Source organism: Salvelinus alpinus, chromosome 6 (assembly GCF_045679555.1).
Source record: "Salvelinus alpinus chromosome 6, SLU_Salpinus.1, whole genome shotgun sequence".
In the NCBI taxonomy this organism is placed as follows: Eukaryota; Metazoa; Chordata; class Actinopteri; order Salmoniformes; family Salmonidae; genus Salvelinus; species Salvelinus alpinus.
In genome coordinates, this window is record NC_092091.1 from 75,003,246 (window position 1) to 75,029,001 (window position 25,756).

The following is a 25,756-nucleotide window of genomic DNA, read 5'->3' on the forward strand; positions in this document are numbered from 1 at the left end:
ATATGAGAGGAGGGGCGACATGACCTCCTCCTTAGGACCATCTGGCAGAACGCCCAGAAAATGTTATATAAGTTAACGGTGCCAGACACATGCAGGAACCAACCCTATGAACCATGCCTATGTAACTTGTCTGTGTAAGCAGTATATAAATCAAATCAAAATCAAGTTTATTTTATATAGCCCTTTGTACATCAGCTAATATCTCGAAGTGCTGTACAGAAACCCAGCCTAAAACCCCAAACAGCAAGAAATGCAGGTGTAGAAGCACGGTGGCTAGGAAAAACTCCCTAGAAAGGCCAAAACCTAGGAAGAAACCTAGAGAGGAACCAGGCTATGAGGGGTGGCCAGTCCTCTTCTGGCTGTGCTGGGTGGAGATTATAACAGAACTATGCCAAGATGTTCAAAATGTTCATAAGTGACAAGCATGGTCAAATAATAATCATGAATAATTTTCAGTTGGCTTTTCATAGCCGATCATTAAGAGTTGAAAATAGCAGGTCTGTGACAGGTGGCGGTTCCATAACCGCAGGCAGAACAGTTGAAACTGGAATAGCAGCAAGGCCAGGTGGACTGGGGACAGCAAGGAGTCATCATGCCCGGTAGTCCTGACGTATGGTCCTAGGGCTCAGGTCCTCCGAGAGAGAGAAAGAGAGAGAGAAGGAGAGAATTAGAGAGAGCCAAGATTTTCAAAATGTTCATAAATGACAAGCATGGTCAAATAATAATCAGGAATAAATGTCAGTTGGCTTTTCATAGCCGATCATTAAGAATTGAAAACAGCAGGTCTGGGACAGGTAGGGGTTCCATAACCGCAGGCAGAACAGTTGAAACTGGAATAGCAGCAGGGCCAGGCGGACTGGGGACAGCAAGGAGTCATCATGCCCGGTAGTCCTGACGTATGGTCCTAGGGCTCCGGTCCTCCGAGAGAGAGAAAGAAAGAGAGAAGGAGAGAATTAGAGAGAGCCAAGATTTTCAAAATGTTCATAAATGACAAGCATGGTCAAATAATAATCAGGAATAAAAGTCAGTTGGCTTTTCATAGCCGATCATTAAGAGTTGAACAGGTAGGGGTTCCATAACCGCAGGCAGAACAGTTGAAACTGGAACAGCAGCAAGGCCAGGTGTACTGTGGCCCCATCCGATGATACCCCCGGACAGGGCCAAACAAGAAGGATATCACCCCACCCACTTTGCCAAAGCACAGCCCCCACACCACTAGAGGGATATCTTCAACCACCAACTTACAATCCTGAGACAAGGCCGAGTATAGCCCACAAAGATCTCCACCACAGCACAAACCAAGGGGGGGCGCCAACCCAGAGATCTAATGGGACTTCCTCGACGGAGTTCACTTCAGACCAGTACTTTATGCATCTAAGTTTGACTGTGACCTCTCCAGCGCTCTGAATAAAGAGTGATTCATTTAATAATATTTAAGACTTTGAGTATCGCTGTGTTGAATTTCAACGACAAAGGGTAAAGGCATAAAGGAGGAGTTGGGTGCTATCTGTGTATTTTAATTGTTTTATCAATGTTTAGGCTATTTGCTTAGCTTCTAGATCTCTGTCTCTTTAGCCAGCTAGGAAAGTGATTGGTCGTTGGTGAGCGAACGGCTCATTTTGTTCGGGATCAGTCTGTCCTATCTGGTGTATTATCTTTTATTACACAGTAAAGAACTTTAGTATGAATCAACACAAAAGTTGTCTGTCTAGAGGGCAGGGAGTTTTAATGCAAACTAAGACACATTCTAATGAAAACTAAGACACAAATGTAAAGAGAGGGTTTAAACGTTAATGCAACGTGAAGTGTCTTTAACAAGTCCTGTGGTGACAAACATCAGGGAATATCAAGGATGCTTGTCAGGTCAGGAAGCAGAGTAGAAACTGATTTTACATCACAGTGATATTGTTAACATGCAAGCCTAAGCAGCACCTTTAAGATACTGGACACAGTGTATCACGGGGGGCACTTAGATTTATAACAAAATTAAGACCAGCCACCCATCACTGTGATCTATGGACATGGTGAAGTGGTCCTTCCTTCCTACGAGAAGGCTGAAGCACTGGTACAGGTTGTGTACAAAGCAGTGCTTGTACTACTGCCTACTTATCAGTGATAACAAGTTAATCACAAACGTATAGTCTCTAATCTCATTTGCTGATGTCATTCAGGATCCCTAAGGATAGGACCAACATGGGAAAATGATCACTCTCTGATAACGCTCCTTGTATTGGTACCAAAGTGTAATTCATCCTTTTTTTTGCAATCATGTGTCTTACACTAAAAGATAAGTATTCCTTTATCAGCGGTTGGATATCAGTCCACCTTTAATTATACAGCACAGAGAGTGAACTAGGTTATGTGATTCTATCCACAGAATCTGATAGAAAGTGATCCATCATGCCACAAGAATGTTAGCCCAGACAGAAACGGTCAATAGTTGGAAGCATGTTTCTAGGCCCCCCTGATAGATAATCTGCATTGGCAGCAATATAAACCCCTCAATCATCCATTCTGGAGCACTCTGTTTTATATATTTTTCAGACAAGATAGAGGTATACATCAACAGTAAAGAGAAGTGAACAATTAGTATGAGTCAACACAAAATGTGTGTGTCAGGGGGCAGGGAGACATTATCTATGAAATCAAAGTAACATGCACTAATAGTGGCATAGAGTTAGGCCTACTTACAGTGCCTTTGGAAAGTATTCAGAGCCCTTGACTTTTTCCACATTTTGTTACGTTACAGACTCATTCTACAATTGATTAAATATATTTTTTTGCTCAGCAATCTACACACAATACCCCATAATGACTAAGTGAAAACAGGTCTTTATTAATTTTTGCAAATGTAATACAATAAAAGAACAGATACCTTACTTACATAACTATTCAGACACTTTGCTATGAGACTTGAAATTGAGCTCAGGTGCATCCTGTAACGTTTCAAGGATGATCACTGAAACAACAACTTGATTGGAGTCCACCTGTGGTAAATTATATTGATTGGACATGATTTGGAACACACCTGTTTTATTAAGGTCCCACTGTTGACAGTGCATGTCAGAGCAAAAACAAATCCCTGAGATTGAAGGAATTGTCCGTAGGGCTCCGAGACAGGATTTGTGTCGAGGCACAGATCTGGGGAAAGGTACCAAAAATGTCTGCAGCATTGAAGGTCCCCAAGAACACAGTGGCCTCCATCATTCTTAAAAGGAAGAAGTTTGGAACCACCAAGACTCTTCCTAGAGCTGGCCGCCCAGCCAAACTGAGCAATCGGGGGGGAAGGGCCTTGGTCAGGGGGGTGACCAAGAACCCAATGGAGTTCCTCTTTGGAGATGGGCGAACCTTCCAGAAGGACAACCATATCTGCAGCACTCCACCAATCTGGCATTTATGTTAGAGTGGCCAGACGGAAGCCACTCCTCAGTAAAAGGCACATGACAGCCTGCTTGGAGTTTGCCAAAGGCACCTAAAGACTGTCAGACCATGAGAAACATGATTCTCTGATCTGATGAAACCAAGGTTTAACTCTTTCACCTGAATGGAGCAAACCTGGCACCAACCCTACAGTGAAGCACGGTGGTGCCATCATGTTGTGGGGATGTTTTTCAGCGGCAGGGACTGGGAGGCTTGATCTAGGCAAAGATGAAAGAACCAAAGTACAGAGAGATCATTGATGAAAACCTGCTCCACAGCGCTCAGGATCTCAGACTGGGGTGAAGGTTAATCTTCCAACAGGACAACGGCCCTAAGCACACAGCCAAGACAACACAGGAGTGGCTTCGGGACCAGTCTCTGAATGTCCTTGAGTGGTGCAGTCAGACCCCGGATTTGAACCCGATCGAACACCTCTGGAGAGATCTGAAAATAGCTGTGTAGCAACGCTCCCCATCCAACTTGACAGACCTTGAGAGGATCTGCAGAGCAGAATGGAAGAAACTCCACAAATACAGGTGTGCCAATCTTTTAGCATCATAACCAAGAAGACTTGAGGCTGTAATCGCTGCCAAAGGTGCTTCAATAAAGTACTGAGGAAAGGGTCTGAATACTTATGTAAATGCAATTTTTCTGTTTTTTATTTTTAATAAATTGCAAACAATACTCAACCTGTTTTTGCTTTGTCATTATGGGGTATTGTGTGTTGATTGAGGTAAAAAAACAAAAAAAACATCCATTTTAGAATAAGGCTGGAACGTAACAAAATGTGACGTGTATGCTAAGAATCGGGAAGCAAATACAGGGAGGGAATTTTATAAATAACGAAACAATGAACAAAACAAGAAACACGAGTAGCATACAAGCATAAACACAGGAATAGAAACAATAATGCCTGGAGAAAGCACCAAAGGGAGTGACCGATATCGAGGAGGTAATCAGGAAGGTGATGTCGTCCAGGTCAGTCTCATGAAGAGCAGGTGCGCGTAACGATGGTGGCAGGTGTGCATAATAATGAAAAAACTGGCGACGTTAAGTGCCGTAGAAGGGGAGCGGGGATAGACATGTTAAAAAATTCAAGGGGTCTGAATACTTTCCAAATGTAATGGATCTTTCATTTTATTATTCTTTGCTTTGCACTTTGAAGTGTATAAAGATTACTTAAAAAATAAACATATTATTATTAGTTGTATCAGTATTGTCATTAGTAATATGGTTCTCATTGTGGGGCGTTCAATACCCAACTTACAGTATATAGCAAACGAGGTCACTTGGCCCTATCCAATCAGGCTTCAAGGCAGCTCACAGCTCTGTTTCACAGAGGCTATCCACTCTGCCAAGGCTGAGTCTCTCCTCTGTTCTCATTCTCCTAGATCTATCTGCTGCCTTTGACAGCGTGAACCATCAGATCCTCCTCTCTGGGCTGGGCGTCTCGGGCTCTGCACACTCCAGCAAAAAGCGGCCTGCCAGGTAGAATTCTACAAGGCGACATGGAGAGGATCTGTGTCTGCACCATGTACTGTCACAACTGGTGTCCCCCAGGGCTCGGATCTAGGCCCTATCCTCTTCGCTCTGTACACCAAGTACCTACGCTCCATCATATCCTCACAAGGTCTCTCTTATCATTGCTATGTGGATGACACTCAAATACTTTTTTCCTTCCCCCCTTCTGACACCCAGGTGTTAACACGCATCGTTGACTGCCTGGCACACATCTCCGATTGGATGTCGGCCCACCACCTCAACCTCAACCTAGAAAATACAGAGCTGCTCTTCCTCCCGGAAAGGCCTGCCAGCTCCAAGACCTCTCCAAAATGTTTGACACATCTAAGGTGTCCCCCTCCCAGAGTGGAAAGAACCTTTGCGTCATCCTGGGCTGCACACTGCCATTCTCTGCAAACATCACAGCAGTGACTCACTCCTGCAGGTTCGCGGTCTACAACATCCATAGAGAATAACCTTTCCTCAAACAGGAAGTGGTCCTAACCATTCACTTGTCATCTCCCGTTTGCACTACTGCAACTCTCTGCTGGCTGGGCACCCCGCTTGTGCCTTCAAACCCTTGCAACTTATCCAGAACGCTGCAGCCTCCTGGTGTTTAACCATCCCAAGTACTCCCATGTTTCCCTCTCCTCCGGACTCTCCACTGGTTCCCAGTCGAAGCTTGCATCCACTTCAAGACCCTGGTGCTTGCTTATGGCGAATAAAGGGGAACTGCCCCTCCCTACCTTCCGGCAATGCTCAAACCCTACATCTAAACCGGAGCAATCTGTTTCTGTCTCATGGCCCTCCCACTCCTATGAGAGGCCAGCTCTCGCTCAGCCTGGTCAAAGTTAGCTTCCCCTAACATCAGGACAGTTGAGTCCCACCTCTTCTGAAAACCAACCTCTTCACAAATTATCTCTCCATAATTCCACGGCGCAGCCCCCAACTATGAAAAAAAAATAACAATTGCACTATTTTCCTACTAGCACTGCCTTTACTACTATTACTGAAAAATGTACTTCCACTAGCTATGTTTTAATCCAATTGGCGACAGATTTTCACACGAATATACTAAAATCTGCATAAAGAAAATAATTGCATTTGACCACCAGTGGTGTGTTGCACCAAACTGACCTGTTGTGGATCAAAATCAGTGACTGATGACGTAGTACACACAAAATGTACTTCAGTTTTCATGTACCAAACAAAAATCAAAAGTGCAATGTGTTTCCATCGTATTTTCAACTATACATTTTTTTCTATGTTTTTTAATAACATTTTTATTGTTATATATTTGTACCCCTTTTTCTCTCCAATGTCGTGGTATCCAATTGGTAGTAGTTACAGACTTGTCTCATCGCTGCAACTCCTGTACGGACTCTGGAGAGGCGAAGGTCGAGAGATGTGTGTCCTCCGAAACACAACCCAACCAAGCCACACTGCTTCTTGACAAACACACTGGCCACTTAACCCGGAAGCCAGCCGCACCAACGTGTCAGAGTAAACACCGTACACATGGCGACTGTGTTAGCGTGCACTGCGCAGGGCCTGCCACAGGAGTCGCTAGTGCACGATGGGAAAAGGACATCCCTGCCAGCCAAACCCTCCCCTAATCTGGATGACGCTGGGCCAAATGGGTATCCCGGTCGCAACAGAGCCTGGACTCGAACCCAGAATCTCTAGTGGCACAGCAAGCACTGTGATGCAGTGCCTTAGACAACTGCACCACTCAGGAGGCCACTGTATTTCAACTCTACCAATAGTTTTGTCACAAACTGTTGCATTAAAAAGCTAATGTGCCTACTCTGCTCTTGGCACGAGCACTCTAGCCAACAGCTCACAGATCCAGTATGGGTAGGCTAGCCTACATGAGATTAATACAGATAAGTGCAAGAAAATTATTATTTTTTAAACAGCAGTCAAGCGTCTATCATCATGTCACAAGAATAAGACCCTCAATATTTATTGTAAAGGAGCATCAAGCTCAACACTGTTCACCACCCTGTGAAGTTCATTATAAAGTATTCAGACCCCTTTTAGAAATGTTTTGCTCAAAAAATGTAAAATCTTGCAAAAAGTTGAAATATCACATTTAAATAAGTATTCAGACCATTTTCTCTGTCATTTGTTGAAATCCCTTTACTCTGTACTTTGCTCTGTTCATCTTTCCCTCGATCCTGACTAGTCTCCTTCGATTGGCATTCAGGCCAAAGAGTTCAATCTTGGTTTCCTCAGACCAGATCTGTCATGTGCCTTTTACTGAGGAGTGGCTTCCGTCTGGCCACTCTACCGTAAAGGCCTGAGTGATGGAGTGCTGCAGAGATGGTTGACCTTCTGGAAGGTTCTCCCATCTCCAAAGAGGAACTCTGGAGGTCTGTCAGAGTGACCATCGTGTTCCTGGTCACCTCCCAGCTCAGATTAGCTGGGCGGCCAGCTCTAGGAAGAGTATTGGTGGTTCCAATCTTCTTCCGTTTTAAGAATGATGGAGGCCACTGTGTTCTTGGCGACCTTCAATTTTGGTACCCTTCCCCAGGTCTGTGCCTCGACAGAATCCTGTCTCCGAGCTCTACAGACTATTCCTTTGACCTCATGGCTTGGTTTTTACTCTGACATGCATTGCCAACTGTGGGACCTTATGTAGACAGGTGTGTGCCTTTCTAAATCATGTCTAATCAATTTAATTTACCATAGGTGGACTCCAAGTTGTAGAAACATCTCAATGATGATCAATGGAAACAGGATGCACCTGAGCTAAAATTCAAGTCTCATAATCAAGGGTCTGAATGCTTATGTAAATAAGGTATTTCTGTTTTTTTGTTTTTAATACATTTGTAAACATTTCTAAAAACTATTTTGGCTTTGTCATTATGGGGTATTGTGTGTAGATTGATGAGGGAAAAAAATATTTGAAACATTTTAGAATAAGGCTGTAACAACAAAATGTGGAAAAGGGAAGGGGTCTGAAAATTTTCTGAATGCACTGTATGTCGGTTGTTTTGCTTAGACAAGGCTTAGACTGGGGGTTAAATACATGTCATAAAGGGAGCATGTCAAAGCTGTGGGTAACTGGTGAAAGGAGTCAGGCGCAGGAGAGCTGAGATGCGTGGACGAGGTATTTAATTCAAGAAAAAACAGCAGTATTACTATGGTGCTGGAAAAATACTGGTACCACGAAAATAAACGGCCGTAATAACAAAGCCCGGTAACAATAATACCAGCCGTCAGATACAGCCTTACAATAAAACAAACACGCACACAAACATGGGGGAAACGAGAGTTTTAAATAATGAACATGTAATGGGGGAATTGAAACCAGGTGTGTAAAACACCAAGTCAAAACAAATGGAAAATGAAAAGTGGATCGGTGATGGCTAGTAGACAGGTGACGTCGACCGCCGAGCGCCGCTCGAACAAGGAGAGGGACCGACTCCGGCGGAAGTCGTGACAGAGCATATATATAGATATTTCCTGATCTTTCTTATATCTGTCAGATATAGGACAGACACTTCAGTACAAACTTCTTTTAGATTTTATGTGGGACGAATCTGTTATTCAATGTGTTTTTATGGGATAATAGCAGTAAGGCCAAAACACATAATTGTTTTATATATTTTTTTATATTTCAAGGGGTCTTAAATTCAAAAAGGAAAAAGTATCCTTGGTTTGACCTCCACAAAACAATTCCATGTAGTTTAGTAGTACTCCCCCCACACCCAAACCCAAGCATTTTTAAAAAGCGTAATCTTTACAAAGGTGCACCGTGTGCTGGGGACAATAAAAGGCTGCTCTGAAATGTGCAGTTTTGTTACACAACTGAATGCCACAGATGTCTTGTGTTTTGAGGGAGCATGCAATTGGCATGCTGACTGTAGGAATGTCCACCAGCGATGTTTCCAGATCGTTTTATGTTAGTTTTCCGTACCATAAGCCGCCTCGTTTTAGAGAATTTGGCAGGACGTCCAACGGGCCTTCTAACCGCAGTCCACGTGTATGGCGTTGTGTGGGCGAGCGGTTGATTAATGCCAACGTTGTGAACAGAGAAACCCATGGTGGCAGTGGGGTTATGGTATGGGAAGGCATAAGCTACGGACAACGAACACATTTACATTTTATGTACGGCAATATGAATGGACAGAGATACCATAGCGAGATCCTGAGGCCCATTGTCGTGCCATTCATCCATCACCTCATGTTTCAGCATGACAATGCACGACCCCATATGGCAAGGATCTGTACATAATTGCTGGAAGCTGAAAATGTCCCAGTTCTGCCTGCATACTCACTTGGAAATGTCATCCATTGAGCATATTTGGGAAGCTCTGGATCGACGTGTACGACAGCGTGTTCCAGTTCCCACCAATTTCCAGCAACTTCGCACAGCCATTGAAGAGGAGTGGGACAACATTCCACAGGCCACAATCACCAGCCTGATCAACCCTATACGAAGGAAATGTGCAGTGCTGAACAACCAATGTATATCTTTTTTTCTAGTCATGTGAAATCCATGGATTAGGGCGTAATTATTTAATTTCAATTTCCTGAGATAAGAACATTTTGTTGACCATTATGTTTTTATAATGTATTGTATTTTTTTTGCTTGTGTGTGTGTGTATACACACTGACTATTTCCTACTGACCTCTTGCCAAGTCTTGCTCGAAAAATAGGTTTCTGACCTCAAGGGTTTTTTCTTGCTTCAATAAAGATTAAATGAAAATCAATTGTATTTTCTTCCCAAATGGTTTAGGTTGTCATTGATGTTATTTAAACTGACCCTAGATCTGTGCCTGAGGGTAGTTTCTAGACAACCTGGAGTGGGAACCAAAGTGCATTGATACCTGTTCTTTGCAATCATGTGACTTACACTAAAGAGAAGGATTCCTTTATCAGGGGATGGAAATCACTACACCTTTAGTTATACGGCACAGATAGTGAACTAGTTATGAACTAGAACTGGTTATGTTTCAAAAATAAAGTACATATACAGTACATATACATACCAAATACATATTTTCTTTGCAGTCATCTGCATTTGAAAATACACTATATATACAAAAGTATATTGACACACCTTCAAATGAGTGGATTTTACGATTTCAGCCACACCCGTTGCTGATAGGTGCATACAATTTAGCACACAGCCATTTAATCTCCTTAGACAAACATTGGCAGTAGAATGGCCTTACTGAAGAGCTCAGTGACTTTTAATGTGGCACTGTCATAGGATGCCACTTTTCCAACAAGTCAGTTCATCAAACTTCTGCTCTGCTAGAGCTGCCCCGGTCAAGTGTAAGTGCTGTTATTCTGAAGTGTAAACAAGTAGGAGCACCAGCCGCATGACACACAAGCTCATACAACGGGACCGGCGAGTGCTGAAACGCGCTTAGCGCATAAAAATCGTCTGTTCTTGTTTGCAACACTCACTACTGAATTCCAAATAAGTAAAAACTATAAAAGACAAATGGTAGGCTATACACTGAGTGTACAAAACATTATGAACACCTGCTCTTTCCATGACATAGAATGACCAGGTGAATCCACGTGAAAAGCTATGATCCCTTATCGATGTCACTATGCATCACTGTGGAACACTGTAGAGTCCATGCCCCGACAAATTGAGGCTATTCTGTGGGCAAAAGGGGGGAGGACAACTCAATATTAGAATGTTTTCGCTTATCTCCATCTCCAGTATCTATTCTACAATAGTCGGGGGTCAGGCTGTCCTATCTGGTGTGTTATCTTTTATTACACATTAAAGAACTTTAGTATACATCTTCACAAAAGCTGTCTGTCTAGAGGTCAGGGAGCTCTAATGCAAACTAAGATACATTTTGAAACCATATATTATTTGAACTGTAAAGAGATAAGGATATAAAACATTAACGCAAAGTGAAGTATCGTTAACAAGTCCTGTGATGACAAACATCAAGGAATATCAAGGACGTTTGTCAGGTCAGGTAGCAGGGAGTTGCAGAGTAGAAACAGATTTTTGATCACAGTGACATATTGTTTACATACAACCCTAAGCCAGCACCTTTAAAACCTGTTATGGCTGCAAGGGGCGGTATTGAGTAGCCTGATAATATGTGTCCATTTCAAACGGCCTCGTACTCAATTCTTGCTCGTACAATATGCATATTATTATTATTATTGGATAGAAAACACTCTCTAGTTTCTAAAACCGTTTGAATTATTTCTCTGAGTGAAACAGAACTAATTCTGCAGCACTTTTCCTGAGCCGGAAGTTCAAAGTCTGAAATCGATGCTCTCTTCCTCCTCCTGCCTATACATGGGCATGACATGTAAGAGTCTACATACACTTCATACGCCTTCCTCTGGGTGTCAAGAAGACTGTGAGAGAAGAAAGGAGGTGATTATCTCGATCTGGGATGGAATAAACCCTCTTGGAATGACGTGTACCCCAGTTCCGGTACTCTGAAGAACGCGATTTGGACACTGGGATTGCCTGTTGTTTTGCTGACGTTATAGGTGAATATTATTTCCGGCTTTGATTTTATTTGATACATGTCACCATATCATCGTAACCTATGTTTTTTCAATATTGTTTCATCAGATTATTGACATTTTTTCGGGAGTTTTACCGTGTTCCGTTCTCTTCCTTTTGTTTACATGGAGAGATCCGTGCAACCCGGCTAGCACGCTTGCTAAATGAAGAGAGAAAGTTGCCATTCTGAATCCAAACAACGACTATTCTGGACAAAGGACACCTTGTTCAACATTCTGACGGAAGATCACCAAAAGTAAGAAACATTTTATGATGCTATTTCTAATATCTGTCGTGCATGTGAACTGGTCGTCGGCGCCCAAGTGTTTCTGGCTATTGTGGCTACGCTAATATAGCGCTACATTTTGTTTTCGCTGTAAAACATTTCATAAATCGGAAATATTGTCTGGAATCACAAGATGCCTGTCTTTCAATTGCTGTACACTATGTATTTTTCAGAAATGTTTTATGATGAGGAATTAGGTATTTGACGTTGGTGTCTGTAAATATTATGGCTGCTTTCGGTGCAATTTCTGAATGTAGCTGCAATGTAAACTATGATTTATACCTGAAATATGCAAATTTTTCAAAAAAAACATATGCTATACAATAAATATGTTATCAGACTGTCATCTGAGGAGGTTGTTTCTTGGTTAGTGGCTATTTATATCTTTATTTGGTCGAATTTGTGATAGCTACTGATGGAGTCAATAACTGACGGAGTAAGAATAGTGGTGTCTTTTGCTAACGTGGTTAGCTAATAGATTTACCTATTGTGTCTTCCCTGTAAAACATTTTAAAAATCGGACATGATGGCTTGATTCACCAGAGGTGTACCTTTCATATGCTGCAATGGACTTGTTAATGTGTGAAAGTTAAATATTTAAAAAAAATTATCTTTTGAATTTCGCGCCCTTCACTTGAAGTGGCTGTTGTCATAAGTGTACCGGAGTCGGGCTAAGAAACAACCGCCTCAGATGACAGTCTGATAACATATTTATTGTATAGCATATGTTTTTTTCGAAAAATGTGCATATTTCAGGTATAAATCATAGTTTACATTGCAGCTACATTCAGAAATGGCACCGAAAGCAGCCATAAAATTTACAGACACCAACGTCAAATACCTAATTCCTCATCATAAAACATTTCTGTAAAATACATAGTGTACAGCAATTGAAAGACAGGCATCTTGTGATTCCAGATAATATTTCCGATTTATGAAATGTTTTACAGCGAATATATTATAGCGCTATATTAGCGTAGCCACAATAGCCAGAAACACTTGGGCGCCGACGACCAGTTCACATGCACGACAGATATTAGCAATAGCATCATAAAATGTTTCTTACTTTTGGTGATCTTCCGTCAGAATGTTGAACAAGGTGTCCTTTGTCCAAAATAGTCGTTGTTTTGATCTGGAACGGCAACTTTCTCTCTTCATTTAGCAAGCGCGCTAGCCGGGTTGCACGGATCTCTCCATATAAACAGATGGAAGAGAACGGAACACGGTAAAACTCCCGAAAAAAAATTCAATAATCTGATGAAACTATATTGAAAAAACATACGTTACGATGATATGGTGACATGTATCAAATAAAATCTAAGACGGAGATGTTCGTCGTTCATAACGACAGCTAAACAGAAGGCAAATCCATGTCCCCTTTCGCGCGCTCCAGAAACAGGATATGGACGGTCACGTCAAACAAAGACCTTTTATTCCACCTCAGACCAAGATAGACATGAAATTTCTTCTCTCACTGCATCTTGACAACCAGGGGAAGGCGTAGGGAGTGTTTGTAGACTCTTACGTATCATGCCCATGTATAGGCATGCAGTTGAACAGAGCATCGATTTCTAACATTTCACTTCCTGGTCAGGAAAAGTGCTGCAGAAGGAGTTCTGTTTCACTCAGAGAAATAATTCAAACGGTTTTAGAAACTAGAGAGTGTTTTCTATCCAATTGTCATAATAATATGCATATTGTACGAGCAAGAATTGAGTACGACGCCGTTTGAAATGGGCACATTTAATCTGGCTACTCAATACGCCCCCTGCAGCCATAACAGGTTAAGATACTGGACACAGTGTATCATGGGGGCATTTAGATTTATAACAAAAGCAATACCAGTCACCCATCACTGTGATCTACAGGACATGGTGAAGTGGCCCTTCCTTCCTACAAGAAGGTTGAAGCACTGGTACAAATTGTGTACAAAGCAGTGCTTGGACTTCTGCCTACTTATCTGTGCTAATAAGGTAATCAAAAACGTATAGTTGACGAACTGCTCTTAAATGCTTGTAAAACTAAATACATTTTCTTCAACCAATCGCTGCCCGCACTCACCCACCGGACTAGCATCACTGTGGACATCTATAAATTCCTAGGTGTCTGGCTAGAATGTAAACTCTCCTTCCACACTCATATTTATTTTAACCTTTATATAACTAGGCAAGTCAGTTGAGAACAAATTCTTATTTTCAATGACAGCCTTGGAACAGTGGCCTTCTTCAGGAGCAGAATGACAGATGTTTTACAATGTCAGCTCAGGGATTCGATCTCGCAACTTTTCTGTTACAAATCCAACGCTCTAACCACTAGGATACCCTGCCGCCCCAAGCATCTCCAATCCAAATCTAAATCTAGAATCGGCTTCCTAATTCGCAACAAAGCCTCCTTCACCCACGTTGTCAAACAGTCAGTTTTACGAGGGTCTATCATACCGATCCTCAACTTCGGCAATGTCATTTGCAAAATAGCCTCCAACACTCTACTCAGAAAACTGGCTGCAGTCTATCACACTGCCATTCGTTTTGTCACCAAAGCCCCATATACCACCCACCACTGCGACCTGTATGCTCTCGTTGGCTGGCCCTCGCTAAATATTCGTCGCCAGACCCACTGGCTCCAGGTCATCTATAAGTCTTTGCTTGGTAAAGCTCCGCCTTATCTCAGCTCACTGGTCACCATAGCAACACCGCAGGTATATCTCACTGGTCATCCCCAAAGCCAACACCTCCTTTGGCCGTTTCCTTCCAGTTCTCTGCTGCAAATGACTGGAACGAATTGCAAAAATCACTGAAGTTGGAGACTTATATCTCCTTCACTAACTTTAAGCATCAGCTATCTGAGCAGCTCACCAATCGCTGGAGCTGTACACATACCCATCTGTAAAGAGCCCTTCCAAATACCTACCTCATCCCCATATAATGTTTTTATTCACTTCTTTGCGCTTTTGCACACCAGTATTTCTACTTGCACATCATCACCTGCACATCTATCACTCCAGTGTTAATTTGCTAAATTGTAATTATGGCCTATTTATTGCCTTACCTCCTTACTCCATTTGCACACACTGTATATAGATTTTTCTATTGTTATTGACTGCACTTTTGTTTATCCCATGTGTAACTCTGTGTTGTTGTTTTTGTCGCACTGCTTTGCTTTATCTTGGCCAGGTCGCAGTTGTAAATGAGAACTTGTTCTCAACTGGCCTACCTGGTTTCCACGTCATAGGATGTCACCTTTCCAATATAGCGAAATAGCGAAATCAAATTTATTTGTCACATACAGATGGTTAGCAGATGTTAATGTGAGTGTAGTGCTTCTAGTTCCGACAATGCAGTAATTACCAACGAGTAATCTAACTTAACAATTCTACAACTACTACCTTATACACACAAGTGTAAAGGGATAAAGAATATGTACATAAAGATACATGAATGAGTGATGGTACAGAACGGCATAGGCAAGATGCAGTAGATGGTATCGAGTACAGCATATACATATGAGATGAGTAATGTAGGGTATGTAAACATAAAAGTGCATAGTTTAAAGTGGCTAGTGATACATGTATTACATAAAGATGGCAAGATGCAGTAGATTATGTAGAGTACAGTATATACATATACATTATATTAAGTGGAATTGTTTAAAGTGGCTAGTGGTATATTTTTTATCAATTTCCATCAATTTCCATTATTAAACTGAGCTAGAGTTGAGTCAGTATGTTGGCAGCAGCCACTCGATGTTAGTGGAGGCTGATTAACAGTCTGATGGCCTTGAAATAGAAGCTGTTTTTCAGTCTCTCGGACACAGCTTTGATGCAGCTGTACTGACCTCGCCTTCTGGATGATAGCGGGGTGAACAGGCAGTGGCTCGGGTGGTTGTTGTCCTTGATGATCTTTATGGCCTTCCTGTGACATCGGGTGGTGTACGTGTCCTGGAGGGCAGGTAGTTTGCCCCCAGTGATGTGTTGTGCAGACCTCAATACCCTCTGGAGAGCCTTACGGTTGTGGGCTGAGCAGTTGCCGTACCAGGAGGTGATACAGCCCGACAGGATGCTCTCGATTGTGCATCTGTAGAAGTTTGTGTGCTTTTGGTGACAAGCTGAATTTCTTCAGCCTCCTGAGGTTGAAGAGGCGCTGCTGCGCCTTCTTCACAACGCTGTCTGTGTGGGTGGACCAATTCAGTTTGTCCGTGATGTGTACGCCGAGGAACTTAAAACTTACTACCCTCTCCACTACTGTCCCGTAGATGTGGATAGGGGGGTGCTCCCTCTGCTGTTTCCTGAAGTCCACAATCATCTCCTTTGTTTTGTTGATGTTTAGTGTGAGGTTATTTTTCTGACACCACACTCCGAGGGCCCTCACCTCCTACATTTACATTTACATTTTAGTCATTTAGCAGACGCTCTTATCCAGAGCGACTTACAGTAGAGTGCATACATTTTTATTACATTTTACATAATGAGACAAGGATATCCCTAACCCGGCCAAACCCTCCCTAACCCGGACGACGCTATGCAAATTGTGCGTCGCCCCACGGACCTCCCGGTTGCGGCCGGCTGCGAGAGAGCCTTGGCGCGAACCCAGCCCAGCCTGGGCGTGAACCCAGAGACTCTGGTGGCGCAGCTAGCACTGTGATGCAGTGCCCTAGACCACTGAGCCACCCGGGAGGTCCCTGTAGGCCATCTCGTCTTTGTTGGTAATCAAGCCTACCACTGTAGTGTCGTCCACAAACTTGATGATTGAGTTGGAGGCATGCATGGCCACGCCATGGGTGAACAGGGAGTACAGGAGAGGGCTCAGAACGCACCCTTGTGGGGCCCCAGTGTTGAGGATCAGCGGGGTTGAGATGTTGTTATCTACCCTCACCACCTGGGTGCTGCCCGTCAGGAAGAACAGTACCCAGTTGCACAGGGCGGGGTCGAGACCCAGGGTCTCGAGCTTGATGACGAGTTTGGAGGGTACTATGGTGTTAAATGCTGAGCTGTAGTCGATGAACAGCATTCTCACATAGGTATTCCTCTTGTCCAGATGGTTTAGTGCAGTGTGCAGTGTGGTTGCGATTGCGTCGTCTGTGGACCTATTGGGACGGTAAGCTAATTGGAGTGGGTCTAGGGTGTCAGGTAGGGTGGAGGTGATATGGTCCTTGACTAGTCTCTCAAAGCACTTCATGATGACGAAAGTGAGTGCTACGGGGCGGTAGTCGTTTAGCTCAGTTACCTTAGCTTTCTTGGGAACAGGAACAATGAACAATGGTGGCCCTCTTGAAGCATGTGGGAACAGCAGACAGCATTTGTTTGTCAAATTTCTGCCCTGCTAGAGCTGCCCCGGTCAACTGTAAATGCTGGTATTGTGGAGTGGAAACATCTAGGAGCATCACAGGCTCTGCGGTGAAATGATAGGCCACACAAGCTCACAGAACGGGACCGCCGAGTGTTGTAGTGCGTAGCACATACAAATCATCTATCCTCATTTGCAACACTCACTACCGAAATCCAAATAGCAAAAAATTATAAAAGACAAATGGTAGGCTATACACTGAGTGTACAAAACATTAGGAACACCTGCTCTTTCCGTGGCATAGACTGAAGGTGAATCAGGTGAATTAGGAACACCTGCTCTTTCCGTGACATTGACTGAAGGTGAATCAGGTGAATCCACGTGAAAAGCTATGATCCCTTAATGATGTCACCATGCATCCCTGTGTAATGCTGTAGACACCTTGTAGAGTCCATGCCCTGACAAACTAAGGTTGTTCTGAGGGCAAAAGGGGGAAGAACAACTCAATATTAGAATGTTTCCCCTTATCTCTGTCATCAGTATCTATGCTGCAATATTTCGGGGTCAGGCTGTCCTATCTGGTGTGTTATCTTTTATTACACAGTAAAGAACTTTAGTATAAATCTTCACAAAAGCTGTCTGTCTAGAGGTCAGGGAGCTCTAATGCAAACTAAGACATATTTTGAAACCTTATTTTTTTTACTGTAGAGATAAGAATGTAAAACATTAACGCAAAGTAAAGTATCTTTAACAAGTCCTGTGGTAAGAAACATCAAGGGATATCAAGGAACATTGTCAGGTCAGGTAGCAGGGAGTTTTTTAATACATTATTATTATTTATTTTTTACCTTTATTTAACCAGGTAGGCCAGTTGAGAATAAGTTGTCATTTATAATTGCGACCTGGCCAAAATAAAGCAGAGCAGTGCGACACAAACAACAACACAGAGATACACATGGAATAAACAAACGTACAGTCAATAACAAAATTATTAAAATATACATACAGTGTGTGCAAATGAGGTAAGATTAGGGACGTAAGGAAATAAATAGGCCATGGTGGCAGAAGTAATTACAATATAAAAATGACACACTGGAATGGTAAATGTGCAGAAGATGAATGTGCAAGTAGAGATACTGGGGTGAAAGGAGCAAGATAAATACATAAATACATTATGGGATGAGGTAGTTGGATGGGCTGTTTACATATGGGCTATGTACAGGAGCAGTGATCTGTGAGCTGCTCTTATAGCTGGTGTTTAACTTCTTGACGCTAGGGGTCAGATATTTTTATTTATTTAAATAACGTTCCCAAGGTAAATGGACTATTTCTCAGGTCCAGATCGTAGAATATGCATATAATTTACAGATTAGGATAGAAAACACTCCAAAGTTTCCAAAACTGTCAAAATATTGTCTGTGAGTATAACAAAACTGATTCTGCAGGCGAAAACCTGAGGAAATCTAACCCGGAAGTGATTTTTTTTATTTGTTATCTGTGTTTCCTGGCCCGTCTTTCTTCCATTTAAAGGGGTATCAACCAGATTCCTTTTCCAATGGCTTCCTCAGGCTGTGACCAGGCTTTAGATATAGTTTCAGGCTTTTATTTTGAAAAATGAGTGAGATATTTCAAAAGTAGTCAGGTGTCCTCTGATTAATTCCTGCGCGTGAGAGGGGTAGCTCTCCATTTTCTTTTTCTCTCTTATTGAATAGGTTATCCTGTTCAGGATAGAGGGCGCTATTTTCCCTTTGGGGGAAAATCGTGCCCAATTTAAACGGCCTCGTACTCTATTCTTGCTCGTACAATATGCATATTATTACTACTATTGGATAGAAAACACTCAAGTTTCTAAAACCGTTTGAATTATATCTGTGAGTAAAACAGAACTCATTTTGCAGCAAACTTCCTGTCAGAAAGTGAAAAATCTGAAATCCAGGCTCTGTTCCAGGGCCTCCCTAATCGTTTGCTTGAATTCTATTAGTATACATGTACTTCATACGCCTTCCACTAGATGTCAATAGGCTGTGAGAAGTGAAATGGGGTCTCTAGCTCTTTCTATGGTGAAAAGAGACAGCTTGGAATGACATGACCCCAGAATTCCTTTGTTCAGGAAGCGCATAAAGGTCACCAGTATTGGCTTCTGAAAAGCATTCGTTATAGACGTGTTATATCTCCGGCTTTGATTTTATTTGATAAATGTAATAATATCATCGTGAAGTATGTTTTTTCAATATAGTTTTATTAGATTATTGAAATTTTTTCGGGAGTTTAGGCGTGTTGCGTTCTTTGCGTTTGGTGACGAAGGAGAGCTTAGCGCCACTTAGCTAGTTTTGCTTGCTCATTCGAGAGGAAAAATGCCATTCTAAAACCAAACAACGATTGTTCTGGACAAAGGACCCCTTGTACAACATTCTGATGGAAGATCATCAAAAAGTAGGACCCATTTATGATGGTATTTCTTATGTCTGTCGAACATGTTTACTTTTAGTTAGCGCCCAGATTTTGGGGGCTCTCTCGCAATAACGTAAGCTGCATATCGTAATGAAGTTCTTTTTAGAATTCTAACACGGCGATTGCATTAAGAACTGGTGTATCTATCATTTCCTATACAACATGTATTTTTTAGTAAAGATTATGAATAGTTATTTGGTCAAAATAGGTGAGTGTCAGAAAGATATCCGAACATTCTGGGGAAAAGATGCTAAGTTTTCAGAATGTGTAACCACGGATTTCAGCTCTAAATATGCACATTTTCGAACAAACCATATGTATTGTGTAATATGATGTTATAGGACTGTCATCTGATGAAGGTTTATGAAGGTTAGTGAAAATTAATATCTTTTGCTGGTTTATTCGCTATCGCTAACGTGCCTATTGCTATCGCTAACGTGACTTGATGAATGAATGCGGTTGTGTGGTAGGCTATTGTAGTAAGCTAATATAATGCTATATTGTGTTTTCGCTGTAAAACACTTAAAAAAATCGGAAATATTGGCTGGATTCACAAGATGTTTGTTTTTAATTTGCTGTACCCCATGTATTTTTCAGAAATGTTTTATGATGAGTATTTAGGTATTTCACGTTGGTCTCTATAATTACTCTGGCTCCTTCGGTGCTATTTGTTGGTAGCTGTGATGGTAGCTGCAATGTAAAACTGATTTATACCTCAAATATGCACATTTTTCGAACAAAACATAGATTTATTGTGTAACATGTTATAGGACTGTCATCTGATGAAGTTGTTTCTTGGTTAGTTTGGTTGGTTTCGCACATCTTACCTGTGCTGTGATAAATGTCTGTGCTTTTTTGTATTTGGTGGTGAGCTAACATAAATATACGTGCTCTTTTCGCTGTAAAACATTTTTAAAAAATCGGACATGTTGACTGGATTCACAAGATGTGTATCTTTCATTTGCTGTATTGGACTTGTTAATGTGTGAAAGTTAAATATTTCTCCAAAATATTTTTTGAATTTCGCGCTCTGCCTTTTCAGTGGAATGTGGGAGGAGTTCCGCTAGCGGAACGCTGGGGCTAGACAGGTTAACAAGTCCAATGCAGCATATGAAAGGTACACCTCTTGTGAATCAAGCCAACATGTCCGATTTTTTAAATGTTTTACAGGGAAGACACAATATGTAAATCTATTAGCTAACCACGTTAGCAAAAGACACCACTATTCTTACTCCGTCAGTTATTGACTCCATCAGTAGCTATCACAAATTCGACCAAATAAAGATATAAATAGCCACTAACCAAGAAACAACCTCCTCAGATGACAGTCTGATAACATATTTATTGTATAGCATATGTTTTTTTCGAAAAATTTGCATATTTCAGGTATAAATCATAGTTTACATTGCAGCTACATTCAGAAATTGCACCGAAAGCAGCCATAATATTTACAGACACCAACGTCAAATACCTAATTACTCATCATAAAACATTTCTGAAAAATACATAGTGTACAGCAATTGAAAGACAGGCATCTTGTGATTCCAGACAATATTTCCGATTTATTAAATGTTTTACAGCGAAAACAAAATGTAGCGCTATATTAGCGTAGCCACAATAGCCAGAAACACTTGGGCGCCGACGACCAGTTCACATGCACGACAGATATTAGAAATAGCATCATAAAATGTTTCTTTTGGTGATCTTCCGTCAGAATGTTGAACAAGGTGTCCTTTGTCCAAAATAGTCGTTGTTTTGATCTGGAACGGCAAATTTCTCTCTTCATTTAGCAAGCGCGCTAGCCGGGTTGCACGGATCTCTCCATGTAAACAGACGGAAGAGAACGTAACACGGTAAAACTCCCGATATTTTTTTCAGTAATCTGATGAAACTATATTGAAAAAACATACGTTACGATGATATGGTGACATGTATCAAATAAAATCAAAGCCGGAAATAATATTCGCCTATAACGTCAGCAAAACATAAGGCAATCCCAGAGTCCAAAGCGCGTCCTTCAGAGTACCGGAAGTGGGCTATACGTCATTCCAAGAGGGTTTATTCCATCCCAGATCGAGATAATCACCTCTTTTCTTCTCTCAGAGCCTTCTTGACACCCAGAGGAAGGCGTATGAAGTGTATGTAGACTCTTACATGTCATGCCCATGTATAGGCAGAAGGAGGAAGAGAGCATCGATTTCAGCCTTTGAACTTCCGGCTCAGGAAAAGTGCTGCAGAATGAGTTCTGTTTCACTCAGAGAAATAATTCAAACGGTTTTAGAAACTAAAGAGTGTTTTCTATCCAATAATAATAATAATATGCATATTGTACGAGCAAGAATTGAGTACGAGGCCGTTTGAAATGGACACATATTATCAGGCTACTCAATACCGCCCCTTGCAGCCATAACAGTTTAAATGGGTGTGGGACCTGAAGTCGGAGATTGCAAAGTTTTTGCAAATGAAAGGAAAATATGTGGATTTCCCTCAACTGCAAGATAGAGAATTGTTGGCTGATTTTGCCTTCACTGTGGACATCATGGCTCTCATGAATTAATACACCTAGTGTTGGGTATGACTGAAAAGGAATGTCTCACAGAGATTCATACCTGAACCACACCTTTATTTGCCAAGGAAGAGTACATGATCAGTGAATACATTCAATGTGCAGGCTACTATGTGGGAATCTCATGTGTGGTAAAAACTACAGTACATGTACAGTAGTTTCATTCTGACTCTCAAAAAAAGTTAATCATTATCTTATAAAACAGTACAACTCTTCATGCTCATCCTAACATCCTTGTGAATACATTAAAAATTAAGAAATGATTACCAAATGAGAGATAAGAGTTCGCATAAAGTCTGTGGTGTCAAGTCGTCTCTACACACTAAACTGTAAGTAGAGCAAGGCAAGAAGTCTGCAAACAAGTCCTGGAAGAGAACAATAGAAGACCCTACCGGTTAACATTGGATGTGGTGAGTTCAACTAAAAAACAAGTTAAGGAAGATTTATCAACAGCAGTTGGTGTTAGTTGTAACGTTGTTGTGTTTCTTGGGTTGTTTTCGATAGGTTTAAGATATTTAACTAACTTATTTATTATTCATCTTTGAATATACTTTGAGCATGCTGTAGATTTGAGGTCAACAACATGGCTGGAAGTTATTCCGACTTTGATGGGGAGAATGTTTTCCATGCAATGACACATTTCGTATGTAGCTGCAACCAGTGGTGTAGGGGAGGATAAATGCAAGTAAACGCAGTTTACCAACTTATTTTTTTTTTTGCAAGACAGTTTATTACTTTTTATTTACCTCCACCGTTGATCGGAGTTTACCCACCTATTTTTCTACCACTAAATTACTGGACGTAACTTATTTGTATGTTCAGGCACGATGGAATGTTTATTGTCATTGACTGGTTTTGTTCTCATCTTTAGATATGGATTGCAGTAAGAAGAAGAAAATATGGGCAATCATCTCCGCCACTGGTGTGGTAATCTTGCTGATTTTGATCCTTGGTCTTTACTTTGGACTGGTGAGATGAAGTATTTGTTAAATATACATTAGATTACATAGATAAATTGTATTACCTGTTTAGTCAACAACTAAACATTTTAAGGCTCCTGTGTATATTTAACTAGTTATATCAACTCAAGAAATCAAGTTGAGTTAACAAAACTAGGAAAAACAACTTTACATTTTACTTTTTTTTTTATGGAACCCCATTCAGTCCTGCCAAGGCAGCAGCTACTCTTCCTGGGGTCCAGCTAAATTAAGACAGTTATACAATTTTAAAAACATTACAATACATTAACAACACAGTAAGTGTGTGCCCTCTGGCCCCTACTCTACTACCACATGTCTACAACACAAAATCCATGTGTACGTGTGAGTATAGTGCATATGTTATTGTGTGTGTATACATGTCAGTAGAGTTAATCCATATTATTACAATTTGCACAGTTTATCTGATATTCAAAAAGTGTATCCTTACAGGTGTATGATCTTAATCTGATCACTCTTTGTTGCTGAGAATTTTCCTGAACATCAAGAAATGCAAATGTGTAGTGTATTTGAGTTGTAAAAAGTATTTAAAAGTTTGTCATTTCCACTTAAAAATGTCAGACTTGATTTGTCCTAACAAAAAATGTATCAACCTCTCCAAAAATGGCTGTTAATTATAATCCACTTATTAATTCACATCTCCTGTTGCTGGAGTGTTATTTTCCTGCTGTAATTAAGATGCTACATCTATAGATTACAGACAACAGCAAAGGCATGGGTAGGCATTTTATCAAGATGGTATGCCGGGACCCCTTAAGTCTTTTTAGGGGTATGTACAATAACTAAGACATGTCATTGTTACAGAAGGATACCACTTTCCCACTGGATATGGCACCAAATTCCATTGACGACAAATACGATGGCTGCACAAGCTACATGTACAATGAGATAAATACAGTCTACCTACCGCATGAGAAAAAGACCAATTCAGACTTCATGGAATCCTGGAAAGTAGCAGAGGCTAAATGGAACTTGAACAACGGACTTGGGCTAAAAAAAGAACAGTTCATGGCTATATATGCATACACAAATGAAGCTCCTGCCATCTACCAGGACTTCAACAAAAAAGTTAGAAAAGACAAGGATAAGTATGGGAAATCATTCCAGTATCACTCCCTGCACTTTTATCTGACAGAAGCCATTCACACACTGAATGAACCATTGTGTCTGGACACCTACCGCAGAACCACATTGTATTACGATAGAAATGTTGTCAACAAAAAGTTTCGTTTTGGCACCTTCACTTCAAGCTCTCTTCGTACCAATTTATTAAATTTTGGAAATGTGTCCTGCTTTAAGATCAGAACATGTTATGGTGCAAATGTGGCTAGATACTCTGCCATAAAGCGTGAGAGTGAGATTTTAATCCCCCCTTATGAGGTATTCAATGTCACCAATGTCCAGACAAAGCCACCAAAGGGGCCATTAGATGATTGTGAAGTAGTCTACACAGTTGTGAGCACTAGAACACCTAAGAGCGACCTGAACTGCAAACTGGTGCGAAATGGTGGAACAACTAATCTGAGAAGCAGTTTTGTTTCATTCATCAGAGCATCAGATACAGGCTATATAATGTTCTATATTATGTTGATAACTACTGTATATTACTGATAATTTCCCCCGCCCCCACTGATGTACAATGAACGATTAATGATTTTAAAAAATCAAGCTAACTGTCCCAGCTCTACAATGTAATGATCTTGTTAAAACATGTTTAACCCACAATCATTGCTCAGTTAAGATTGTATATTTCTATTTGGGGCTGTCACCACAATTTTTTTTTTTTATATTTGCTTTATTTGCTGATACTGTTTTTTTTAAATGGAGATTACATGGTCGTGGTTTATTTGTGACAAATTGTTTCCAATTGTCACGCCCTGACCATAGTTTGCTTTGTATGTTTTATGTTTTGTTTGGTCAGGGTGTGATCTGAGTGGGCATTCTATGTTGTATGTCTGATTTGTCTATTTCTATGTGTTTGGCCTGATATGGTTCTCAATCAGAGACAGGTGTTTTGGTTGTCTCTGATTGGGAACCATATTTAGGTAGCCTGTTTTGTATTGTGGGTTGTGGGTTATTGTCTATGGGTTGTGGGTTATTGTCTATATGTCAGGTGCTTGTGTCTGCACTGTTTATATATAGCGTCACGTTCATTTGTTGCTTTGTAAGTTTGTCAAGTGTTCTTCGTTTATTCTTTAATAAATAGAAGAATGTATTCACTTCATGCTGCGCCTTGGTCCTCCTCTCTTCCACATTACGACGAACGTGATAACAATATTGTTTACTTGGATTGTTCATTATTCCTCTGCCAGTGATTTGTTAGCACCGCAGCTTTTGTTAAAACCAATAAAGAAAATCATTGAGAAATATTTAATCTCATGTCCTATTTACACAGTAAACTACACTGCTCAAAAAAATAAAGGGAACACTTAAACAACACAATGTAACTCCAAGTCAATCACACTTCTGTGAAATCAAACTGTCCACTTAGGAAGCAACACTGATTGACAATAAATTTCACATGCTGTTGTGCCATTGGAATAGACAAAAGGTGGAAATTAGACAATTAGCAAGACACCCCCAAAAAAGGAGTGATTCTGTAGGTGGTGATCACAGACCACTTCTCAGTTCCTATGCTTCCTGGCTGATGTTTTGGTCACTTTTGAATGCTGGCGGAGCTCTCACTCTAGTGGTAGCATGAGACAGAGTCTACAACCCACACAAGTGGCTCAGGTAGTGCAGTTCAT

The 25,756-nt window shown here is 41.1% G+C and overlaps 1 protein-coding gene and 1 long non-coding RNA gene across 2 annotated transcripts in view; both read left to right on the forward strand.

The window, feature by feature from the left end:
• The window catches only part of LOC139579371 (uncharacterized), a 331,703-nt gene that overhangs the window by 284,008 nt on the left and 21,939 nt on the right, over nt 1-25,756 (forward strand). The gene's annotated exons all lie outside the window — the stretch shown is intronic.
• LOC139577885 (NAD(P)(+)--arginine ADP-ribosyltransferase 2-like) lies at nt 21,900-24,620 on the forward strand. The gene is made up of 2 exons (XM_071405017.1): nt 21,900-21,919; nt 23,825-24,620. The coding sequence occupies exon 2, from the start codon at nt 23,838-23,840 to the stop codon at nt 24,618-24,620; it is 783 nt and encodes a 260-aa protein (XP_071261118.1). The 5' UTR covers nt 21,900-21,919; nt 23,825-23,837.

Coding starts and splice junctions, on each gene's coding strand:
- LOC139577885 (XM_071405017.1), top strand. CDS start 23,838: ATGGCACCAAATTCCATTGACGACAAATACGATGGCTGCACAAGCTAC.